Source organism: Lemur catta, chromosome 6 (genome assembly GCF_020740605.2).
Source record: "Lemur catta isolate mLemCat1 chromosome 6, mLemCat1.pri, whole genome shotgun sequence".
NCBI classification, from domain to species: Eukaryota; Metazoa; Chordata; class Mammalia; order Primates; family Lemuridae; genus Lemur; species Lemur catta.
This window is the reverse complement of record NC_059133.1, coordinates 76246865-76272673: the sequence shown is the minus strand read 5'-3', so window position 1 is coordinate 76272673 and position 25809 is coordinate 76246865. Positions and strand designations below refer to the sequence as shown.

At 37.7% G+C, this 25809-nt stretch overlaps 1 protein-coding gene across 2 annotated transcripts in view; it reads right to left on the bottom strand.

The window, feature by feature from the left end:
• ITPR2 (inositol 1,4,5-trisphosphate receptor type 2) overlaps window positions 1–25809 on the bottom strand; it is a 461522-nt gene that overhangs the window by 360748 nt on the left and 74965 nt on the right. For both annotated transcript variants that reach the window (XM_045554169.1, XM_045554170.1), the window contains exons 3-5: window positions 5947–6062; window positions 5068–5154; window positions 2466–2624 (exon numbers count right to left, since the gene is read on the bottom strand). In XM_045554169.1, the coding sequence (XP_045410125.1) occupies window positions 2466–2624; window positions 5068–5154; window positions 5947–6062 (362 nt within the window). The remainder of the gene's footprint in view (window positions 1–2465; window positions 2625–5067; window positions 5155–5946; window positions 6063–25809) is intronic.

Below are 25809 nucleotides of genomic sequence, written 5' to 3'. Positions count from 1 at the left end.
CTTGCTATTTGAAGAGTTTCTTTCCCTAGGAGTTAACATTTTCTCTTGATTTAAAGAATATATGGCCTTTTTTCACTTTTAAAATCCACCATCAAGGTAAAGAACCCACGTCTTCTTAGATCAAAATTGAAAATGAAAAATTAACTACTCAATCATGGGAAGACAAATGAAAATGAAATATTTATATTCTCTGCTCATGGTTGTCCCCAGTGACTTTCTAACAGTTCAACAGTAACCAAGGACTTTCTCCACAGTTGAAAGCTGAGAGATCCATGAATCTCCCTTCTCCCCCCCACCCCCCCAACCCCCAAAGCCAGGCATCCCACAATTATATAAGCCATATCATAAAAATACTCTCCCAGACTATCATCAGCCTCATTCTTGCATTGCATTTGGGTCACAGAATATGTTGTTGGATACTTACAACCCAAATTGTAACATAACTATTGCTAAATAGTAAAATATCATCTTAAAAGTCCTCTAAACGTTCCAATTTTCTCTTTTTAACTTAATATGCTTTTAAAGAAAATCAGTAGTATTTGAACCACCAGCTATGAAGTGACAGTATTTCCAATTGCCTTCAACAAATTGCAGTAGGTTTATATTTTAGAAAAATGCTATCTATTTTTAGGGAAGAAAATGAGGATTACAATACAATTATTTATGTGGCCAATACAGGGCTGTGGGTGTCATTATGCTTTCACAGCAACCTTATTCACACACAAAAGCTACACAGTGGCGAACAAAAACAGTGAGCTGTTTCAGCAAAAAGCAATGTGGAAGGTTGTTTTAGCCATGCTTTACGAAGCACATCTAGATGAGGAGAACTCCTATATTGCATGAACAATTACATTGTCCATTTTCACCGAGAATGACTGTCTGAGTGATAGGTTGTGTTTTGTTTTGTTTTTCCAGTACAACTAATTATTTGAAATAGTTCATTACATTCAACTCTCTATTGACGTTGTAAAGTGATTTAGAAGCAGGGAAAGGAACAGATAGGATGAATAAATAAAGAGACAGAATAAATTAATAAGATCCACAGCTAATCCAAAGGCCCCAATTTATTCAATCATTTCATAGCATTCCTTCAGAGCCTGAGCTCAGGTTTTGTTTGTTTTGATGTTTAATTTTCATAGGTCACCTACAGACAGGTCACTACTCCTTCAGGAGTTGGGGAAGGGAACAAGCGTTGCCAGAAAGTGCATCAAAAGATACAAATTGTTCACAGACTGCATAATCAGTCCCCGAATAGTTGAGAGTTGATTGTAATTAACTACCTACTGAAAATAAAATATGTATCATGCTCACAGCACACATCACCTGATGCCAAAAAAACAAAAAAAGTAGGACTTATTTTTTTTTTTACAGAATCCAACCAACACAAGACATAAAGTGCATTACATTCCTGCATGCCATGCTTCTCCCAAACCTTACCGAAGGAAGATATCACCAGATAATCTATTAACCAAAATAAATCATGAAGCTTGCATCCTGTGGAATTAAATTTGTACTTCAAAATTCACTGTAAGAAATAGATTCACTATAAAAAGAAGACATTTTTAAGACAAGAAATATTCTATAACATATTAAAAATGTAATCAAAGTATTTAATGAGAAAACTCTGTCAGAATAATTACACTTTCATATTGCTTTGAATTCATAATGTTAATTTTTTTTGAAATCTCAACTATTGATCACCTGACCCAATATTTGTAAGGTATCCTATTTACAAAGGTTATTCAGTGTTCAGTGTCAGCCAGCATTTACTGAGCATCTCCCATGTGCTAAGAACTGTCACCTGATACTTTATTACACACACAAAAATCCAACTATTGATCCTATTGAATCATTTCTCATAATTTTTTCTCTACTCTGTAAGGTGGCAGAAATATTCTACCAACTACTAAAATTTACATGACAATACACACATGTTCCACAATGTGTTTTAAATATAGTTGTCATCAATGAACAGATGCCAACCTACGGCTCCTCACACATTATGCATCTATTAAGGCTTACAGACTGTGAGAAGCTGGCCAAAAAGCCAGTGAAAGGAATGTTGTCACGATTCACAGTGTTACTCTATTAATTCAAAGGGGCAGATGCCATTTCCTAAACACAGCTCATTTGCCTTACAACCATGCTCCCTCCTGACTAGGCAAGAAAGTAAATTCTGCTTCTCTTTTGTAAGTCTGAGCCAATAATAAGGTTGCTTCAGTTCTTTCATTCTATTCTAATTGGAAGATGATTTTCAATTAATCTAAACTTTGCTTTTTATGATTTCTGAACACAATTTGTACTATAAATCTATGCATTTAGCCTAGCAAAGAGATTAATATAAAAATAATGTTATTGATTTAAAACTGTATTTTCTTTCTTTGTACTTTCTGGATTCTCTTACTTATTAAGAATCATTTTCTTTATGAACCCACTACTTCCCTCTTAATTTTATATTTACATACATTGTCACCCTCGCTTCTCAGCTTCCAGAAGGGATGAATATAAAACCAAGACCCTTCATTTCCTGCAGGATCCAAGGACACACGCATGGCGTTCTTCTCCAGTAAAGCGGGTAATCTTTTGTTGACAGTCAGATATTTGTTGCTTTTTATGTGCAGTAGCTGTAGGGAAAAGACAGGGATTACCACTTTTATTCTTTGGTCTCCTCTGTTAAACATATTTATGTATTTATACATATATCATATCCATATAACATGGCTCAAGGTGGAGATTAAACAAAGGAGGTGTTTTCGGACTCCACGCTCACCATCTTTCTAACTTTACTTTCTTTGGGTTCCTCCTCACCTCCATCCCCAATTCTGCTGCTTAACGAAGTGGGCATGTACAGAAAACAAACCAGGGGACACCTCTGAATGATTCTCTTCTACTGATAAATAACAGAATAAAATCAGGCTTTCCAAAGGAGACCTGGAGTTTCCCCTAAACTACATGCTTTCTCAATGCCTGCACAGCCACAAAAACAGACTATGCTAAAGAAAAAAAAATAACGCCTGGACCCACTTAGTGCTATTAACCATCCCTGCCCACAGCCACCCTACTTCTTCCTCTGTGAGGAGGCAGACCACACATCCCAAATAGGCTCTGCAACTCCTGCCAGAGGACACTGATCCATGCTGACCCTACCACCTCTCACATGAGTGTAAAAGCACCATTTCTCAGAACCCATGAACAAAATCTTTACCAAAACATGATTCTATGGAGTAGGAAAACCAAAACAAAATAAGCTTCCCATCCATGATTACAATCATTTCAAAAAAGAATGGCAATTTTAGTACCTGCCTTATAAGAAATTATCTCAAAATAAAGGGCAGTTCTTTAATGGAACAAAAATCAACTTTTTGAAAAAGCTCATTGTCACACCCTTGGTTCCCATGTTACCATAAACCAGTGGAAATTCTCCTGGGCCGACCCCACTCCTTTGGGATCCACTGTGCTGAAGCAGGTGGCTCAGTGCCTAACTGAGCAGGCAAACGTTAGCACTTCAGGCACTTGACAAGGAACATAAGCTCCACTTGCTGACGCTTAATATTAATCAAAACATAGTTAAGAGAAACTCTCTTTATGGAGGAGTTCCCAAGGGACATGCAGCCCACTCACGCCGTGAGTAGCACATTATCTGCCATTAGATCAAGTCATACATCCCAGGAGCGCCAGAGCCAGGTTCTCTCATCTCATACCATCAGGAAACTGCTTTGACTGCCTTGTACTCTGACATTTTGCCACTGGCCAATAACAAAATATCAGGAGATATTATTTTTAAAAACAGTTCTGTGAAACACCTCATTGTAGTATTTACTGTAAGGAAGTTAAGGCTATTGTTTACTGTATTAAAAACAGTGTCCTCTTTATGAGCGTGCATAGGAAAAACACTTCCCTGGTCTTATTCCTGGGAACAGTTGTGCTTCTAGACCTCTCATTTGGCTCTAGGTATGGCCCTCCTAGACCAATGCCTTAACATACTATGCTTCCCTACAGCTAAGTGGGCAAGAAAAAGATCTCGAGCCAAAGTTTACCAGACTTTACAACATGGCTTTTATGAACATGCCTCACCCCTGACTTGAGCTTCTTTGTCCAACCATTATTTTCCCTTTGACCCAATTGCCTTACTTATTTCTATTTTATCTTGTTATGTGGTTATGTATTTTGGAAAATGCCTTACATTCTTTTTGGAACAAGGTGGGGCATATATTAACAAATAACTAAGTAAAAAGCTAAAAAGATCTAAATGAAGCACAGGAAAGGAATGCAGATGAGATAAATCAGAGTGTGCACACTAATTGAAATGTAAGAACTTCTAACAACAATGCAAGGACAACTTCCATCTGAAAGTACAATTCGAAAACTTTCTTCACGAAATAAAAAGATAAAGCTCCATATGTTAAACATTAGTCCCATTAATCTAAAGGACTATTCTATTACAGGACTTTAGGAAGTGTTTCCCTATGTTCTTCCTTTTGATGTGATAACCTGTGCATACATCCAGATAAGATCATTTATCAATAGATGAGTATACATCAGACTTATTCTTAAACATAAAGAATAGTGCACTGAATAACAACTGAATATATCCCAATATCTATAATTCCCACCAAAGAACAAACTATTGTATGTCACAATTTTTTTTATTTTTTTATTTTTTATTTTTTTTTGAGACAGAGTCTCACTCTGTTGCCCAGGCTAGAGTGCTGTGGCATCAGCCCAGCTCACAGCAACCTCAAACTCCTGGGCTCAAGCAATCCTCCTGCCTCAGCCTCCCAAGTAGCTGGGACTACAGGCATGTCCCACCATGCCCGGCTAATTTTTCTATGTATGTTTTTAGTTGTCCATATAATTTCTTTCTATTTTTAGTAGAGACAGGGTCTTGCTCTTGCTCAAGCTGGTCTCGAACTCCTGAGCTCAAATGATCCACCCGCCTCGGCCTCCCAGAGTGCTAGGATTACAGGCATGAGCCACCGCGCCCAGCCTGTATCTCACAATTTTAATGTAGTTTGGCTTTCCTACCCATAAAATATTCACCTCTTTTAAGAGAAAATAGATACTTACTTGTATAACATTACTGTATTTCACAATTTCTCCCAACAGTTTCTTATTCTCTGATTCATTTTGTTTTTGTTCCAGTTCGGCAGCATGCTATAAGAAGATTATCAAATATTCAGTGTGGAAACATAATAAACAGTATAATAACTGACAAAAAATAATTTCTTTAGGAAGAAAGAATTTATCTAGAAATAAAAAGAGCTGATGGATTTAATCTTGGTGCTTGAAGACAGAGGGAGGAAAGGAGCAATATTTAAATGGCTATAAAATAGTATGATAATTTCTCAATTTATGCTGAAATGCAGCCAAAAAAGTCTTTTGCCACTTTTATGTTGGAAATTTCAGAGTAGTACTAACTAGTTGGTCTTATAAAATAGTTATAAAATTAGTGCAAGAAGGAATATTGCTAAAAAAAAAAAAAAAAATCAACCAGGACAGTAGGTGAATTTAAAGTCTCAAAGTTTTCAACTCTAAAAGTAATAGGAATTTTAATGATGTAAAATTAAGTTCTATCAAATTTATACACAGCCATATCGGAAACAATGGTCTTTCAATTTTTTTTCCCATAGTCTTTTAGTTAAAAGAAATTAAGTATTATGTCAAGAAAAATATAACTGGATTTAATACAGAGATTCTGAATTGGTTTAGATTTTGATGTGAAGCTTTGAATTATTCTGGCACACCCTAAAAAAGTGCAGCAGTAATGCGTTACCTACATGCCAGGAAATAAGTGGTCACACCCTATTACTTAAAAGTCCTTTCTACTTTCAATGTGTTGCTACATCTATTCTGAGTCTCCATGCATTTGGTGAAATCACAAAGCTAGAAAGCTGCAAATGCATCTTTTGTTACTGCTGTTCATGGAAATGGAAGCTTGGCCCTTACCTGTAGTTTCTTCAGCAAGGCTGCCTCTGTGTGGTTCCCCTGTTTGGCTTGCTTGGCTTTCCAATATTGCTTCTGGGCAGAATATCGGTTCATAGGACACACCTTGAAAAGGCAGTCTACAACAAACCAACAAACAAAAATACTGTAACTAAGGCTACCAGCATCTCTTAGATTTCCCTTATCAACTAGTTTTGAAATCTTGGAATCCCTGAAAATAAAGAACATTTTAAAAATATAGTCCATGCTCCAGCCAATTCTTAAATTTGTTCTATAACATCCTTTTCAAATAATTATTTAAACTCAGCTAAAATATCCCCTTCCTCAGTAGTATAAGTTTTTTAAAGAATACTATAGCCAGCATAATTTATAAAGAAGTCAAATCAATGTAATTGTTACAAGGCATTTATTAATTATAGCGGGGGATCTGGTCTTAGAAAGTGAATGGAATGAGATTCATGGTGTTGTGTTGACTGCCTTATTAGACTGTGTAAATTTTTTTTTTTTTTTTTTTTGAGACAGGGTCTCACTTTGTTGCCCTGGCTAGAGTGCTATGGCATCAGCCTAGCTCACAGCAACCTCAAACTCCTGGGCTGAAGCGATCCTTCTGCCTCAGCCTCCCAAGTAGCATGTGCCACCATGCCCGGCTAATTTTTTCTATATATTTTTTAGTTGTCCAGCTAATTTTCTTTCTATTTTTAGTAGAGACGGGGTCTCGCTCTTGCTCAGGCTGGTCTCGAACTCCTGAGCTCAAATGATCCACCCGCCTCGGCCTCCCAGAGTGCTAGGATTACAGGCGTGAGCCACCGCGCCCAGCACAATTGATATGTATTTGTGGTATGTATCTTTTATGGCCAAAGTGATGCAGGAAGTAGAAACACTCCCAGCTGACGATTAGAGTCATCTATTCCTCAAGTTTCCAAATACCTGGATGAATATGGTGTAGCAATCTGAGAGGCAGTGTGACATGACGAAAAATAAAGCAAAAGAAAACAAAAAACACAAACCAAGATTACAGTCCTGACTCCACTACTGAACATCAAGATAGAAAATCATAGTGAAATAGTATATAGTCAGTGATATCTCTAAGTTAAAAAGAAAAATATGTTTTCTTTTTAATGAGGAAAATGGAAGAACTAAACAATCTCTCCATATGGAAATGATTTTGTATGTTTGTGGAACGAATTGCAATCTAGAATAAAGGTCAATTAATTCCTAGTATTCTATGATAATGGAGTAGTGATATAGAAAATTCAAACATTAATTTTATTTTTCTCACAAAAATTGTATGAATTCAATATTACAAATTCTTCCTCCAGGTCAGGATATTTACTTTATTTTGGTTGATGTGTTAATATTTAGAATCATTCTCATTTTTCAATTATGTGTCACAAAAATAGAATTCAGTCAACTCAAATATCCACGTTAGCCACATTCTTGACTATATTATAATAATGTGCTTGTCCCATTATTTTCTTTAAAATTAGTTATATTTAAAAGGATGATCTTTTTTGCTACAATAGTCTCTTTTATTAACTTTTAAAATATTGAAATTAATAATATGCAGCCCCAATGTTTTCACAGGCAAAGTCCTTTTTGCCTCCAATCACAGGACCTTTCTTTGACAAATGTTCTTACAACACAAAATCTATCAAACAAATTACCTCTACTTAAGGCTTCTTGATATATTTTACCAAATTTAGAGACTGCAAAAGTATAAGCTTTCTCAGTTTTACTTCATTCTGAGACAGGATATAAATTTATCTAATTAAATACAGGAACTCTATCAGAAGAGTCTTCCTCCACATCAGGATATTTCTAAGCACAGTCTCATGATTTCAAAATTAAATCTTGCCTGCTGTTTTATACTCAGTTTAATTTGTTTAATTTGTTCCATTCCTTCTCTGCTAAAAGACGATCTTTTCAAAAATTTCACATTCTTGTGGTTCTACTGATATAAATGATCAAGAAATATGAAGGAATTTAGAAAAGGCAAAAGAAATAATGGCTTTTTTTCTACATCTCATAATTATAAACACAAATTCTATTGATTGCCCCCCTCCCCATGTGCACACAAAGCTATAGAAAAGTAATTCTTAATTTCTAGTTTAAAAGGCACTATTATGGATGAGTAAATATTTTATAGGTAGTAGAAAACAGAAACCTTCCAGCTGCTAAAAGTAAGCTGAGAGACCATCACAATTACAATATGATACAGGAATCACCACTCAGCACATGCATGCAAAAACCAAAGACCTACACCTGAAAAATGTTTCCCTTGGCAGTATATCTTACAAACCCTAAAAGTTATTTCCTATACATTAGCAACTACAAAGAGAATTATACAAATTTTTTGAAGCACAAATATAGAGATTTTTCACAAATATTGCCAAAAGAATGCTCCCAATTTAACGCTGCAGACTATTTTGACTACCCTGTATTAGGCAAGTGACAAAACTCTACATTGTCTTAGTGCAGCAAAAGCATAAATCCATGTTCAAGTGCAACTGAACTCTATAGCCTATACTTGTGACTTTATTCATGTATAAAAAGAAAACAGAAAATTTGTGTTCCTCTCCATTATTACAGATTCCTAATTAAACTCATTAGGAAATGGTCCTTTGACAGAGAAAATATGTTTTGTAAATTCTACACCACCCCAATAGCAGTCCTAATTGCTGGGTAGCTGGTAAATAACCAAGTCATGGTCCAACACTCCTGATTATGTGGCTGAAGTCACTGTGAAGTAAAGCCAAACACTGGGCCAACCTATGTTTTACTGTAATCCCCCTGCATGGGGTCATCCCCTGCATGCTAGGTGTTAAGACTCAAACCTTGTTCTCTGAGGGCTCACAGTCCACTTGAAGCTTCACAATGGAGCTCTGGAGAAGGTGCTATGAGGCACAAAGATGCATGTGGCCAATTTCACCAGTCAAGGTTGTCAGAACAGACTTCTCAAAGGAAAAGAAAGGAGGAGACACAGCCAAATTTTAGAGAGCCAATACTAGTTCAGCACATGGGCAAGGGGGTTCCCACGCTCAGATGGGATGGGCATTGCAAATGAGCCAACAGCTGGTACAAGGGCAGAGAATGATGCTAGGGGAGCCACTACCTTGCAGGAAAACCACCACCTAGGCAGCGACACCAGAATGCAGTGGTAGGCTGGAGTCAGGATCTGCAGAGTGTTATGTTCTGGGCTAAGGAAGATGGACTACATCCCATAGAAAACATTGAACTGTTAAAGGGTTTTAAGCTTTTACAGCATATGAAAGGTGACGTGAGCAGGAAGCAAGAAGACCAGCCCCAAAGCCCATGACAGTGTGAAGAGAGAGCAGGGATCTGAATTGGGGCTGTACAGTAGCTTTCGGGTAGCCGTGGATTCAAGAGAAAGCAACCAAATCAACAGGCTTAATAATTCACTGGATGTGGGGAACGGGTGAGGGAGGGGGAAAGTGAAGATGGCCAAATGAACAAGCTTCCACCCACTCTGGCTGAGGTACAAAGCCTTAGATTTCAAAAGCCCTTTCCATTTTCAGGGCCTTAGTTTCACAGTCCTCCTCAGCAACCTCCCACAGGTGACATCTCATTTTATATTACAGTAAGTAACTGAAGATTTCTGCGTGGGAAAGAATACGGCAGGGCTGTTTAGGCTGACAGGAAGGAACGCAGGGCACACAGTCTCCTGTAGAAAAGCTTTTATTGGTGGTGGTGAAGTGGTGGTGAAGTGTGTGCATGTTTAATTCTCTCTCTGCCTTCTTTGGAACTCACAAAAAAAAAAAAAATCTGGTCTTGGACTAGTCACGCACTTTGTCTGATTCTAAATTTACTACATAATGAAAGTAGTACCTAATTTGCAGGGTTGCTGAGAGGTGCAAAAAATCTGTGTGAAAGTTCTCAAAGTTCTCTGAGAACTTTAAAGGCTGTTAGAGATGTAAGACATTATTATTGATATTGCTTCATTCTTTCAGCACTAGACTCACCAAGATTGAGATGACTAAACCTTTATAGAGCTCTCAGCAAAGAGTAACAAAAAGTAGAGTTTCCAGATGAAACCTCAACACACACCAACACACGTGCCAAGTTAACGACCAGGTGTTCCCCACTTTGGTTTGAGATGCCACAATGTGTTTTTGTATAAAATTCTCCGCTTTCTTGAAACAGAATGGCAGTGAGCAGAGGATAAGATCTTCATTACCGTGTAACAGCTTTTAAAATATGTAGATGCAATCTCTAGCACCAGTATGGGCAGAGCCTTTGACAAGCCTAGTTTTTCCCAGGGTGCAGGAATTCAGCTATTGCAGGGAAACCACCCTCATCACCCCTCCTCACCCTACTTCTAAAACTAACCCTCTAGTGTTCCTTGGTCTGCTCATCCTCTAAAACTAGTGGTGAAATACTGCTAAGAAAAAAGTTTTAGAAAGTTCTCCAATTAGAAATCGGTTCCGCATCCTTTTTAATTAGTTTACAACAATCTCTTCAGCACTTTAAGGCTCAAGAAATTAAAAAAAAAAAAAAAGCATAGAGCAAGCATCAAAAGCACAAATAAAAGGAAGTAATTTTAGTTAAATTTTTTAAAAAGCTTAACCTTAAGATCCGAGGCCAACAGTTTTGCCGAATTACAGATATTCGGGAAATATTAGTAATCCAACAAGACATGGTATGTTCAGTCAGGCAATATTATAAGAACAATGGCTTAGAATTAGAACTTTTTTTTTTTTTTTAACAGCTGTGGAAGAAAATTAAGCCACTCAGAAGTGTTCACTTTAAACTGAAAGAACTGGCAGCATTTTTGCCTGCTTACAAATGCTAGCGGAAGGCAGAAATGTGAAAGCCACTGAAATGGCGTGGAAGACATGACCCACAGCATGTCACCCTGTAAGTCAAAGAACCAACCTTCCCATGTTATTCCATGGAAATCTGGCAGGAAACCAGTCTACACCTCCACTTACAATACCTGCCTAAATAGTTTTGAAATGTTTTGCTTTGTACCTGTAAAAGCACTCTCTAAAATAATTTGTTATCTGAGGCAATTTCTGCACCCCAGAAACTGACTATCGCGCCCCATTTGGGGCTATTGTATGTGTAGTTCAAGTTCTTACTTTCTCATTTCTCCTTCCTCCTAAAGACGTCTTAAGATTTAAATGAGGCAAGGCATATTAAACCATCTGCAAGTGGCCGTCACAAGGCAGGCATTCAATAAATGGCTCTTTCGCGGTAGCTGTAAAATCACCCCGTACTTATTACAGGGAACATGGCTGCCAGGAGCTTTGTTATCTCCACGTGGAGAAAGGTGGGGAGGGAGAGCCTCAGGGACTTTCCTTTCTCTCTTTATGATGTAAAGAGGATACAGAAGAGTTCAGTGAAGACAAGGATCTCTGTGACAGAAACACAAGCTTCCCTACAATAAAATGGAAAGTGGTAAGAAAACTCTTCCTCAGGTAAAGGACAGGCAGAAAAGGTGCTGCTAGACACCAGCAATTAGAATGAGAGTTGATCAAGAGAGAGGTATGTATTCATTAGCCAAAAATATAACTGTAACTCTGTTTTTGTTTTTCAGTTTCTCTAAGAAACACATCCTGAAATACAGTGTTTGCATAAATCTCTTTATATTTAGAAGTTTTAAAAAGAAGTGTGTTTTGTTTTGTTTAGACATTTCAAACCAAACATCTACTCCCCTTGCCTTGCCTAAGGCAAGTGTAGATAGGGTATTGATCTAGAATGCTACAAAAGCCAAGGAAAATTTGTTCCATGTGTTCGCAAACATTAAAATTAATCACAACATATAGGTTGGCAACCATGAAGATGGCAGTATAACTTCCTCTAGCCGAAAGTCGGGTATTTTACTACTGAAGAGGACAAGAACTGGCCTCTTGTAGTTACAGGCTTGTAGACTGTGAAAATGTCAGAACCTGAAGGGGCCTCAGATAAATCCAACCTTTCCTTTCTTTGAGGTAAAGAAACAAAAACTCAAGAGAGTGAGATGCCTCAGTCCTGCATGATAGAATCTCTAGATTAGAATAAACTATAAATATGAACAAGTTCAACCACACGTAGGATGCTTGAATGCCCTGACAAGTGACTACCTGACCTCAGGGTGGTAAAGACATGAATGCCACACCTGGTTTGCTCAACACAGTTTACTACCATGGAGCGGCTTTGTAAACCATAAAGAGTACTACACGTTGATAATCGAGATCATTTGATCTTCACAACACCCTTGAGGGTTAGCCAGGGTCATTTCCTCTGTGTTACAGAGAAGGAAACTGAGATTGCTCTTAGGTCCACTCAGCTGGTAAGGAGTTGAGCTGGAATTTGAACTGAGAGCCTCTGAACCCAAACTCAGTGTGCTGCTGCTACACAAAGGCACCATTTGGAAGCAGGTTTGTCATGTTGAGGCAGAATCTGTCTCACTTTAAATACTGTTCATAATTCTACAATGTACACCTCGAGGCCATTTGGAACAAATCTAAACCGGCTTCTGCACAACAGCCCTTAATATCCTCAGACAGGAACCTTCTGACTTCTCTGCCTCAACTTTGATTTGACGATCATGGCTGGAACTCCTCAAAAAGCATCATTTTTATGACCACATACTAAGAACACCTCTTTCCCACAACAGATGTGATTTTAGTCAATTAAAGATTGAACTGTTAAGGCATTTATTAAGGCACTTGTTAATGTATTTAGCAAGTATAGACAGTGGAAACAACACTGGCCAGAGAGTAAAATGTGCTTCCATTCTCATCCTACCACAGTCGTGCAACATAAAACAACTTCTAGAGAAATATTACAAAGATAAATACATATTTGTGCAACAGTTATACTTGAAAAGAAACTAATGAATGGTTTTCACAGGAAATATTCTACAAGAGTATATATAATTAAATAAATGCTAAAACATCAATAAAAATGTTGCAAAATCTTAGTCTCAAAGAGATTAATTGCCTGATTCATCTGTTAATGGGTAAATATTCAAGAACAAATGAAACATTATCCATTGCTTCATTTGGAGTGGGAAGGAAAAATAAAATTTAAATGCATTAACAAATTTACATTCTTTTCAAGGTGTGAATTTCAGCATTGAGCAAACCATTACACTAGACATAAGTGGAATTTGCTGTCAGAATGTATAATTTTTCAATTAACTTTTCCATTCTTAATGTGCCAGGTCAACACCAATAATCAAAAATATGTAATAAGCAGACTGATTCAGAAATCAAAATGCAAGTCTCTAAATTCCATTATACAAGTATCAGATCTGAAAGAAAAGAAAGTGAATTTATACATCCATATGTATTTATATACATACATATATATTTATAATATATTTTATATATGTTTATATATAAGTATATATTTGTATAGTATCTCCTATATATCAGGAGTTGTCACATGCATTACCTCATTTAATTCTTCTACACATCCTTTAGGTAAGTATTAGTTTTATAAATGAGGAAAGAGAAACTTAGAACACTTTAGAAATCTAAAGTCTCAAAACTAGTTTTTAGATTTAATCCAGATCAACCTGTCTCCAAAGCCCATCTTCATCATTTAGTAGAAGACACTCTTTTATTTATCAAATTAGAACTTTAATGAATACACCTAAGTACATTCACTGAAATTAAAACACATAACGTGACAGTCTAGCTTTCCCTGGTTTCAAATTCCTAAAGATGCTGAAATTCTCCTACAAGGGCCCAAAAAAGTGTTACAAAAAGACTATCTGAACATCTGTACCTATGAATACTACAGAATACTACCTAAGAATACTACAACAGTATCAAGCTGAAACACTTGGACAGGGAATTTTATGACCTCAAGCTCTCTACTCAGAAAGTAATTATTTTCTAATGGGTGAACAATTAAACTGTTAATAAAGGTAAATTAACTTTATCAAGGTAGGCTTGCCTTTCTAGACCAAATTTTATGTGGCTATCACTACTCCTGGCCTAAAATTTTTTTAAAAAGTCTAACACAGGATAGTTTACGCCAAGTAACAGTTATGTAATAGAGATATTTAGAGGGAAGAATTGCTTGATGTTCATTGTTCCAGTACTGAATTAATCGCTGTTCTCATTTAGGAGACCTAAAACAAAATCAGTTTATTATGCTAGTTCTTCTGTGAGCAGAGACTTATCCATAAGAACAAAAGATCATGGAGTCCTATTCATCATTATTACTGCAGATTTATGCCCAAGTAAGACTAGCTTTCTGTTGATTATTTTCACCAGAAAGCACCTATAGACAATTAGGAGTCAACAGACAACAACTTTAGAGCAGAGTTTCACAAACTGTAATTGTGCAAACCAGGCTGGAAATCAATTTATTTGCTCTCAACCACAATTTTGTGAATGGAATGAAATGGAACTGAATGGGACAGGAAGAGAAAGACAAAGGGAAAAGACGAGAAGGGAAGGAAAAGAGAAGACATTGCAAGTAGCAAGTATTCTTTCAAGAAACTTTTGTTTCTGGGTGTGGGGGGTGCACCCGTGTGTGTGTGTGTGTATGTGTGTGTGTGTGTGTGTGTGTGTCTATGCACACACATGCACGTGCTGGATTACAATGTAAAAGGTATTTCTTATTGAGAGTTGCAATAAAAAGTATTCAAAAGCCAGTATTCTAAAATTGATTAAATGAATTCTAAAAGTTTAAACAAATAAATTATATATATCTATAAATTTATATATATATGAATCCCGTAGTCAAGAAGAGAGGAAACTGAGACCAAAGGAACTTTTCTTTGCTATGTGAATGACTTTTGAAATACACAAAAACTATCTTTTTATTAACTGCCCTGTCAAATTTGTATATAGGCAATCACAATGGAACAGAAAGATACCCTTTTAAAAATGTCTTCCTCCTTTTTATCCCCACTCTGGCTGATCTCTGCCTTTATTCTAGCACCCGGCTATTAGACGGTGCCTTTTATTTGACAACATGCTTGCATGTAACTCCACATTCAGCGCCTATTGTCTGGTACACAGAAGATGCTCAGAACCTATCTGCAAGAGGAAACTCCTGCCAAGTTACCGGAGAACCATTAGATATCTATTCTTTCTGCTCTGAAAGGTTTTACAGTCTTTTTTGTCTCCTATAAAACACTCGAGAAGGGAACACCCTAAGATCTTGGTTCTCAGTTGACCCTTAGAGCAGGAGACCTCCACGAGCATGAGGTAGGTGGGTACTGAGGGGAAGGCACCTTTTAGATTACCAATGACTTGAAAAAATATGTAGGCAAGTTATTGATCAAATTTTCAGATGTCACAGTCTGGGGAGGAATAGCTAGTGTGGCAGATAAAAATCTAGATTTTCAATGATCTCCACAGGACAAACATCAACATAATTAAACTTTATACAAACATAAATATGAAGTTCAGGAAAAATTCAACTACTTAAGTACAAGGTGTAGAGGAGCACCAGGAGCTATCAGCAATTAATACTTAAAAGAGCTTAGGCTTAAGTTCAACTTACTATAATTAAAGTGACTAGATATCCCTGTGTGCCCAGGACAGTTCTGGTTTATGCCTGTTGTCTGAGCTTATTTATCATGCTCCTCTTTCACTCTCAAAATTATCCTAGTTTGGATGATGTGATCATCCCAAATATAAATAAATGAATACCGTGTTCTACTAAACAACTGAAGCCAGCATTTTAGGCTGAATCATAGAAGAATGGGACCTCAAACGGAGGAAGAAAGAACACACCTAGATCACTGGGTCCAATCACAGGTGCCACATTTTAAGTGGCATCCTAACAAATCAGCCTGTATCCAAAATTGGGCAAATGGGAAGGCAAGTGAAATATAGAAGTCATGTTATTTGAAGAACAGTAGTTGGAACTGGGAAATGTTGCCTAACAGAGACAAAACAAAGAATTGACATAATCTGACTTTGTATTGCTGAAGGTCTACATGTAGAAGAGGGAAGAAAGTTTTTCCTCTATATTGATCCAGGATCAAGGCAACTTTTAGTTCAATGTAAGGGGAAACTTGCCAGCAATTGGAAAAAATCCAAAAAATACAAATTACTCAGAAGCAAAGAAACTTTCAGTCATCGTGTTGAGGCAGAGGCAGATGAGAAATGGTACAAAAGGAATCTGGCATTGGGAGGGAGGCCCCTTCCAAATACTACCTTCTGTTTTTCCATGGGAATTGTGGCAGCGGTGACCGGCATGAAAGGGGTAGAGTTCATGTCCTGCATTTACATAAAAGCTCAGACCTCTCACCTGCCTCAGCTGTATTTATCAAACTGTGGTTTGGCATCTCAGTATTAAAGAAACCAGGAAATTCCAGCCCTGGACCATACAAGTCTTCTACGACCTAATATTTGTCAGTACTAGGTTAACATGCTCAAAGTTAAAGCACTATGTAAATATTCCTTATTATTACTTTCAACTTGACATTCCAGATGAACAAATACAGTTGTGTTTATAAGTTGGAGTTTCAGAAGCATGATGCTTGTTGTGATATATTGTCATTTAAGTATTTTAGTTTGGTAAAATACTCCCCCAGATTAAAAGAAGATGAACAGAGAGCCAAAGGTAGAAGGAATGATAATCAAGAAACAACCTTCCTGCCAACACACACACACACACACACACACACACACACACACACGCACAAACACTAATAGCAGCTATAAAATTTACTGACCAAGTACTACTTACCAAGCACTACGTACCAAGTATGATGATAAAAGCTTTACATCAATTCTTTAATCTCCACAGACAACTTTGAGATCAGTATTACCATCACTCCCATTTTACAGATCGTAAAACGGGAACTTTTAAAGGTTAGGTTCTGCCCGGAGTCACAGAGCTAGGATTCAAACCCAAACAACCAACTTCAGAGTCTGTGCTTTTATATAGTAAAAATGGAAAGGACACAACTCAGCTATTTTGTAAGTTTGGATGGTGAAGCAGTAAAAATATTGAAGAATTGGGATATGGGAGAAAAGGGGAGACTTCCAGAAAGCAGCCATATGAGAAGTGGAGAACTGAGAGATGAGACGATGGAGTGCTGGATGCAGCAGACAGGACATGCGCAATGAAAGGAACAGTGGTGGCATTTTCTTCTGCTGGCATTTTTATTCATCTTCTCCTTTCCTATCTATTCTTTTTTTTCTCCATAACTGTAAATTTGTTGGTCGTTCTCTTCCTCCATTTCTTAGCTTCTTTCTCTCATTACATCTCTCTTTGTGGTTCTATCCCCATCTCTCTTTTTTCTAATCCTTTTATACTCTCTTACTCCACTCTTTCCCCAATATTTCCTTTATGCCTTCTTTGAACTTTCTCTTTTCTTTCTCTCCCTTGCATGATTATAAAGCTATTCTAAGAAATGTATTAGCATTTTCTTTGGATAAGGTTGTATCTTTGTTTTCAAATAAAAACATAGACGAGTTGGACAATTTCTTATCAAAACTCAATTTAAAATTAAGTTGCAAAAGCAAACACATATCTAACAAAGGACTTGGATCCAAAATATAGAAAGTAGTCTCACAACTCAATAAAAGAAGACATACAATTGAATAAGATTTGAATAGACACCAAAAAAAGACATACAGAAGGCCAAGTACATAAAAAGATGCTCAATATCACTGGGCACTAGAGAAATGAAAATTAAAACCACAATTGGATACCACTACACATGCACTAAAATGGCTAAAATTAAAAAGAATGACAATGTCGTAAGTGTTGGTGAGAATGTGGAACAACTAGAATCTTCATACACTGGTGGTATGAATACAAAATGGTTCAGCTACTTTTGAAAACATTTGGTGTTTCTTAAAAAGTTAAGCATACACTTACTGTATGATCCAGTAATCCCAAGCTCTACCCAAGAGAATTAGAACATATGTCCACACAAAGCTTTGTATGCAAATGTTCATCAGCATTATTCATAGTAGCCCAAAAAGGGAATAGGGGAAACAACTCAAATGTCCAACTTCAAATGTATTAATAGTAGGATATCCATACTATGGAATATCACTCAGCCAAAGAAAAAGAACAAATTATTGATCTACACAACAGCAGGGAGGAATCTCAAAAACAAATACTAAGCGAAAGAAGCCAGACACAAACAAATACATACTACATGATGCCATTTATGTGAAATTCTAGAAAAGGCAAAACTATAGCATCCAAAGGAAGGTCAATGGCTATCCGAACGGGTGTGGGAATGAGGACTGGCTGCAAAGGGGCACAAAGGAACTTTTTGGTGGTGGAAGTGAGATTTTAGTGTTGGCTGCATCACTGTATACATTTTACAAAACTCATTAAACTGAACACTCACAAAGAGTGAATTATATGGTATGTAAATTACTGTGCAATAAAACAAAGTAATGACTACATTTGTATATGGTCCTCTATTGCTTATTTTCTATGGATCAGTGGTTTCTCATAAATATTCTTAAGATAAAAGATAAACTGCAGAGACATAATAAGGATTTGTTTTAGCTGTTTTGGTTGTGGTGTGTGTGGCACGTCAGAAGGGGAACTCTGGGGGTGACATGTTAGCTACATGACAGGATCCAGCTGACTTCCCTGCACATGGCAGCTCTCAAAAATATTTGGTGATTGACTGATAAGGCACACCCAGGGGTGCAGCAGGTAAATCTGGTTAAACCTAGTGAGAACAATTTTGCTAAACACAGCCCAAAATAAAATTGAGGTTTAATCTTCAATTTAATTTCAATTTGGAGAAAAGAATAGCCTGGAATACCTGTCATACCTGCAAGTAAGAAAGTCAACAGAGACAACTGGAGTCTCATCAGAAAGACTTGAAGAAGGTCTCGATGAACAGAGATGAGACTACCTGAGCATCAAGATGAATGACTGCACTGAGTGAAAACACACCTAATACATTAAAATCCATGTGTTCATAATTATAAAAAAAAACACTTACTGGTCATCTTTGGAGGTTAGGGTACCAACTCGTTACTCTAAAAACTGGTAGGTAAAGGGAAATAAGCTAAAGAAGAAAGACAAGAAAACAGGGAGAGAGGTAGACACACAGAAGGATTCTGCGATACAGTGCAAAGTGGAAAAACCAAACCACACACCAATGTATAAATGCCTCCCAGTGTTATAAAAACAAATAAATCCATACAATGCTTTCATAGGCTTGATTAAAATGCCTGGGGAGACAAACAATTAACAGTGTTTATCCCTGAGGAATGAAAATGGGCATTGCAGAGGAGGGAACATGATTTTCACTCTGTACTGTTTATTACTTTTGTAAAAACTTTAAAGTAATAAATTTCTAAACAAAAACTTTTCATTTTTCCAGGAAAAAAGAACCCAATTTATTATGAACTATATATTAAAGTCTTGTCATGATGCTACACTGCCTCCTGGATGAAGCCCAAATTTGTTCTTATAATCAAAAGCATAAAACAAAGTTCCAAAGCTATACAAATCCAGTGCTTACTCTAACATTGCTGCTTCTCTTTCTGTTTAGGAGAAAAGCACCAGAGAATAAGAAGAAGCCATGGTGACTCCACTTCTGCTACCACTGTCATCAAATTATTTTCAATATCACATTTAGAAAAGGTCTATTTAATTACCTACTTCATTTAGTCCACACCTGTGCTTTTCCAAGGAACTCTGCAATCAAGTGGCACCCAATTATTCATCCATTAAAAATGTGAGACAGGAAGCTCAGGCTGAGGAGGGCAGGCTCCTGGTGAGGCTGAGGCTTGGGGCAAGCACACCCCACCAAGGCCGGCTGTCCCTGTGCCCAGGCGGCACCTTCTCAGCCTGGGAGGGCCCAGACCAACAGCAGGGTGTTCATTTTAAACTCTAGTTAAGAAGTTTAAAGGAGTAGTGAAGGGTATAATCAGAAATATTCTCAAATGCCGGCACAAGTGAAAAGAATGAGAATACCATAACAATTAAAACTACTTCTGTAAGTGCCGGTAACTCTTACCTCCTTTGCCAGCTGGGCATAGGTCAGGACCTCTGTATTTATACACATCTCTATACATACAGTCCTTCCATGTGTCTATGTCCGCTGACAGTGACAGCTTGGAACAGAAGGTCTTAGGGTCAAGGGAAGTTGCATTTGAAAAAAATGTAAGGCATTACAAAGTAGATAAGAAGGATTCTTAATTTGGGAACCATGAACCCACAGTGGCTGGGATTCATGGAGGTCCACAGATTCCCTGAAAGTATAAGAAAAATTGTGTGCGTGTGTGTGTGTGTGTGTGTGTGTGTGTGTGTGTGTGTTTGCACCTGCATTTTTCTATGGGAGGGCACATAGCTTTAATTAGATTCTGAGAGGGATCTTGGCCCCACAAAAACCCATAGTTATCACTCCTCAGAGGAAACATGCCATTATAAGTCACCTTAGGCTCTCAAGCTGGTAACTGTAAAAACAGTGAGTTGCAGGCTCCGTTTTGTTAAACAACAGAAGTGGAAATATAAGATGCTTTACAGAAATAAGAAGAAGAAAAGTCCATCCTAAATGTGTGCCCACGCAGGGAAGGAACAGTCCTGGGGCAGGTCTGCAGGAAGCACGTGTCCTCTGCTCCAGTCACTGACGAGGGAGTGCCCAGCACCAACATGCACAAGCAGGACAGAAGGTTGTGAGAGGACAGATAAAGAAAGGGAGGAATGAGCCAGCAATTCCACTGCCATGCGCTCACTTACCAAAGAAAAATGAGAGCTTTTACCCACTCAAAGACATGCAAAGCATGTTGCGGCAGTGTTACTTTATCCATGGCCCCAAACTGGAAACCAACTAAATGCCCATCAATTAGAGAATGGATAAATAAATTGTGGTACGTTCACAGAATGGAATTCTAAAAAGCAATGAAAAAGAATTAACTACTCCTACATGTAACAACATAAATGAATTATATAGACATAATGTTGAACAAGATGCTAGTCACAACAAAGTATGTACTTTTCACTCCTAAGTACACATCCAAGAAAACTGAAAACCTGTCCATGTCCACATAAAACCTATACATGAACGTTTATAGCAGCATTATTCATAATGGCCAAAAAAAAAAAAAGGAACCCAATTGTCCATCTACAGATAGATGGACAAACAAAATATGACATATCTACACATTGGAATATTATTCAGTCTTAAAAAGGAATGATGTACTGATTGATGCTACAACATGGATAAACCTTGAAAATGTTATCTAAATGGAAGAAGCCAATCACAAAAGGTCACATATTGTATGGTTTCATTTATGTGAAATGTCCAGAACAAGGAAATCCATAGAGATGGAAAGATTAGCCAGGGGTGGGAGAAGGGGAGATAGGGAATAGGATAGGGAATAGACTGCTAATGGCTACATCCTTTGGGAGTTCTGGAAAAGAAATAGACAATGGTTGCACAAACTTGTAAATACACTAAATTGTACACTGTAAACTTGAATTTTATGGTATGTGAATTATATGTCAATTTAAAAAAGAGTTAATCGCAGTACTTTGGGAGGCTGAGGCAGGAGGATCACTTGAGGCCAGGAGTTCAAGGCCAGCCTGGACAACATAGTGAGACCCCTGCTCTACAAAGAAAATTTTTAATTAGCCAGCCATGGTAGCATACACCTGTAACCCCAGCTACTCCAGAGGCTGAGGCAGGAGGATCGCTTAAGCCCAGGAGTTTGAGGCTGCAGTGAGCTATATGGCACCACTGCACTCTAGCCTGGGTGACAGAGCGAGAACCCTGTCTCAAATGAATGAATGAATGAATGAATGAATGAATGAATAAAGAAATAAAGAAATTTTTTACAAAGAGTATGTATGGTATGGTTCCATTTATATGAAGTTTGAAAACAGACAAAACTAATCTATGGTGATGACGGTAAAAACAGTGGCTACCTTTAGCAGAGGAACCTCTGCAGAGCTGGAAATGTTTTATATCTTGATCGGGGTGGTAGTTACATAAATAAATATACACATTTATATTTACATATATACACACACATATAAATTTAGCAAGCTTACACTAGAGATGCTTAAGCTTACACTTAAGATTTGTTTTTGCAAATGTAAGTTAAGTTTTTCAGAAAAAAACTTTTCATTGAAATCCACAGCATTATGAGGATCAATACCTTATTAGATGCAAACCCCTAGAACAGTGTTTGGCACAGAGTGTGTGCCCAGTGAATCAACTGTACCCTACCAGCTGCCTACACTAAAAACCCTAGAGTCTTCTCTGACTCCCATCTCTTATACCTCATGTACAAAATAATAAAACCCTTATAGGTTCTACCTTTAAAATATATCTAGCAAGTGATTTCCCACCACTTCGTCAATCTGATCCACATCACCATAACTTCTCTCCTGGCTACAGCAACAGACTCCTGACAAGTCCCTGTGTCTGCTCTGGCCCCTGACTGCCAATTCTCCACACAGCAGGGCCTGTCAACCTTTCAATGGCTGCACTTTACTCAGAATAAAATCAAAGGCCTCCCCGTGGCCCACAGGGCCTGGCATGAGCTGCTCTCTGCCTCCGCCACTCCCAACGACCTGCCTGACTTCACCTGCCACTCACCAGCTCCACCCAGCCACACAGACCTGCTTGCTGTTACTGGAACTTTTCCAGGACACCCCTACTTCAGGATCTTTGCCCTAGGTGCTCTCTCCACCTCTGCCTATTCCCCAAGATTTCGGCATGTTTGACTCTGCCTCCTACTTCAGGCCTCTGCTCTCATACCAGTGAGGCCTTCCCTGGCTCACTGTAAAAACAGCAACCCTCCTCTGCTAGCACTCTTGGTCACCCTGCTTTATTTATCTGTACAACATATCACTGTCGGATAAGTGCCTAGCACTTAGTAGGTGCTCAATGAACGCTTCCTGAATAAATGAACACATGGATGAATAAAAAATAAAAGAAATGAAGAAATATTAGTTATGCCTGAATATAGAATGAAATTCTACAGCCTTGGGAGCAATTGGAATTTTTGTCATAAATATGGAATATTTTGGATCATAAACAGGAAGTAGAGAACACAGTCACAGTAGCCTGTAATTTAACTAGATTCTGTTCATGATCTCCCTAAAAAGAAAAACAAAAGCAATAGAGCAAATGGAAACGTACTCTGTTTTCTTGTTTGCCTCATCATCTCCATGGCCTTATTAAGAAAGAGGTGACCATGAGCTTTTAAAAGGAAAATGTGAGTATGGAGGAATACAGTTTTGCAGGCAAACTGTTATTCATGCATAGATTGTCAAAAGTTTTCTGTGAAAAGTTAGGCAAATGATGGTAGGTACAACTTTTTTCAAATTAAATATTTTGCAGAAGTGAGAACTATTTCCCAGGCAGTAGCATTATAAATGCTCTCAAGGGTCATCCTGCCCACAGATTAGCAACAGCTTTGCCAGAACAGGCTTTGATGTTATCCAGGAATGACGAACAACAGACCTCCCGAGCTCCTCGCCTGCGAGATGAAAACATGGGAACATAAAGAAGCCCTGGTGCTTCTTGCCTTTTATCCTTGAACAAACACAGACATAAAGCAGATGTGACCTCACTAAATATGAGCCGGATCAACTGATGTGCAGTTTTGATTGCACTTCTAATGATTATACATCGTGATGTTCCCACTCTGTGTGACTGAATCCAGGCAAAAGACAAAAGTAACCCTCTGCACCACAGACACAAACGTCTCTTTGAGGCAGAAATTCTGAATACTTTAACAATCTGATTACAGGATTATTTTTCTATAACCCAAACTGCAAACTGTTCAAACTTCTCGTTAGAACAATTGTTACCAAGATAGCTGACTTTCATTGTTTGAAGCAGCACCCTTGAACTCCTTCCCAGAATCACAGCTCAAGAAAGGAGAAGAAATTCCTTAACACAATCCTCACTTACCAAAGGCAAAGAAATCTATAGGCGAATCACAATTTAACCAAGCAAAAATTAGAAAATATTTGGTTTCAGAGAGCAAGAAAGAGCAAGAGAGAGGGAGGTGGTCATAATGTGCTTTTTTCTGGAACACAATTATCAAAAAGCATTTATGTGGCTCCACCAAACCTATACAAAGAGAATTACATCAGAGTGTGATTCTGGGGTAATTCTCTATGAAACCACCAAAGTGGTTTCTTGCTTATAACTCAAAATGTAGTTCCATTACTGAGCACAGAAACTGGCATAGTGGATATTCAATAAATGCCAGTTTAACTGAAATTTAATTCTAGTTTAACTGAAATTTAATTCTAAACCTTAAACTTCAAACCTGATTCTTCCAAGAAGCCTTCCCTGACTACGTTAGCTCACAAGAAAACCCCTTTTCAACTCCTATAATACTCACTATCCGACAATGATTATTAACTGTTTTTTGTTGTTCTTTAATTATTTTTTGCATAGATCCTGATCTCCCCAACTAGACTGTGAGTCCCTCAAGTTCAGACTACACATTAAACTTCTTCTAAATAACTCAACAGTACCCAACGCTGGGGACACAGAGTGGGTTAAATATGAAACATCTCAGCCCATTCATCCCAAGCGAGTACAAATAGCTTGAAATGTTATATTCCTGCAAAACACACACACACAGATGTTCTTGTGTGGCACTTCATGAGCTGTTTCTTTGAAGACCTAATAAAATATGCATGCAAATGCAGGGAACCTGGAGAATGAGCCCATTCTGTTTTGTTCCATGTCCCACATTCGTTGAGCTTAGAGAAGACAGAGCTAGTGTTTTCTGTGGTACTCAGGAAGCCCTGGACGTGAGTTTGAATAAGAAATGAGCAGAAACAACCTGACAATTTGCCACTCTAAAACATGGAAACTTCCCTGAGCTGGAGCTTGGTCCTAACAGTGTGGCGTGCCTCCTTAGAGATCTGGTCTTGTGATGGTGTCTCTTTCAAAAGAGTCTGGGAGATTTCATCCAACAGACTCATACTACCTCTGGCTTGCTGAGAGCATCACAAACTTAGTCAGTACTGTTATCTTCTTTGTTACTGCGGCACATGTGGGTCATTTATGACTAATTCATGCTCACCAATCAGATCCGCATGGAGAGGATTTTCAAGGTAAAGCAGACAAATTGGGTATTTCAAAATAGTGTGTTGTTCCATGTACCTGCCTTTCTCTCCAAAGAGCTCAGTGTTCTTTTATCAGAATGTGTGTGTGCATGGCTGTGTGTGTGTGTGTGTGTGTGTGTGTGTGTATTGGGGGTTGGGGAGTGTTATTTTGTTCAGCTTCTTAATTAACTTGGATTTAATTCTCTTAGTGACTACATGAAAGTGACTCAAAAAGTGAGCAAAAACATACTTCTAGACTCCCTTTCAAATTCACAAAACTACTTTTTCTTGCTAAATATCCACAAATCTAAATATCCAAGTAATTCAAAGCTGAGCAATTGACCAGGTCAAACTGTCTAAATAGGTAATCAATCTTCCCAAGTTTCACTACAGAGATTAAACAACACTTAGTCAAAGGCCATGTTGTTTGATCTGAGACTTTCAGTTAGTACCTAAAAACATGCATGTTTAAAATTTCAAAGAAAAATAATTCGTGAAATCTGCTTGTTTGCTTTCTCTTTTCTTCCTCTCACAATCACTTAAGGCTTTAGTCCTCACTTTCCTGGTAGTATTGCTACTCGCAATTCTTGGCTCCTCACTGATGCCATTATCCATTTCTGAGAGTAGTCATCCCCATCCCAACCAGGTATGTATTACAAGAAACCATATAAAACTACCACTTTTATAGATTTAAAAAGTCATATATTAGTAATTTGATACAGTTCAACCCCAATGTAGGCTTATCAACATCTTTGACTCCTCTCCTTTTCATGCTACTCATGCAAATGTTATAAAGTTTTGTCTAATCAAATTCTATAAGATCTTTCCAACATGTCTCTTGTTCTATCTTTACAGCCACCATTCTCCATTTCCTGAATG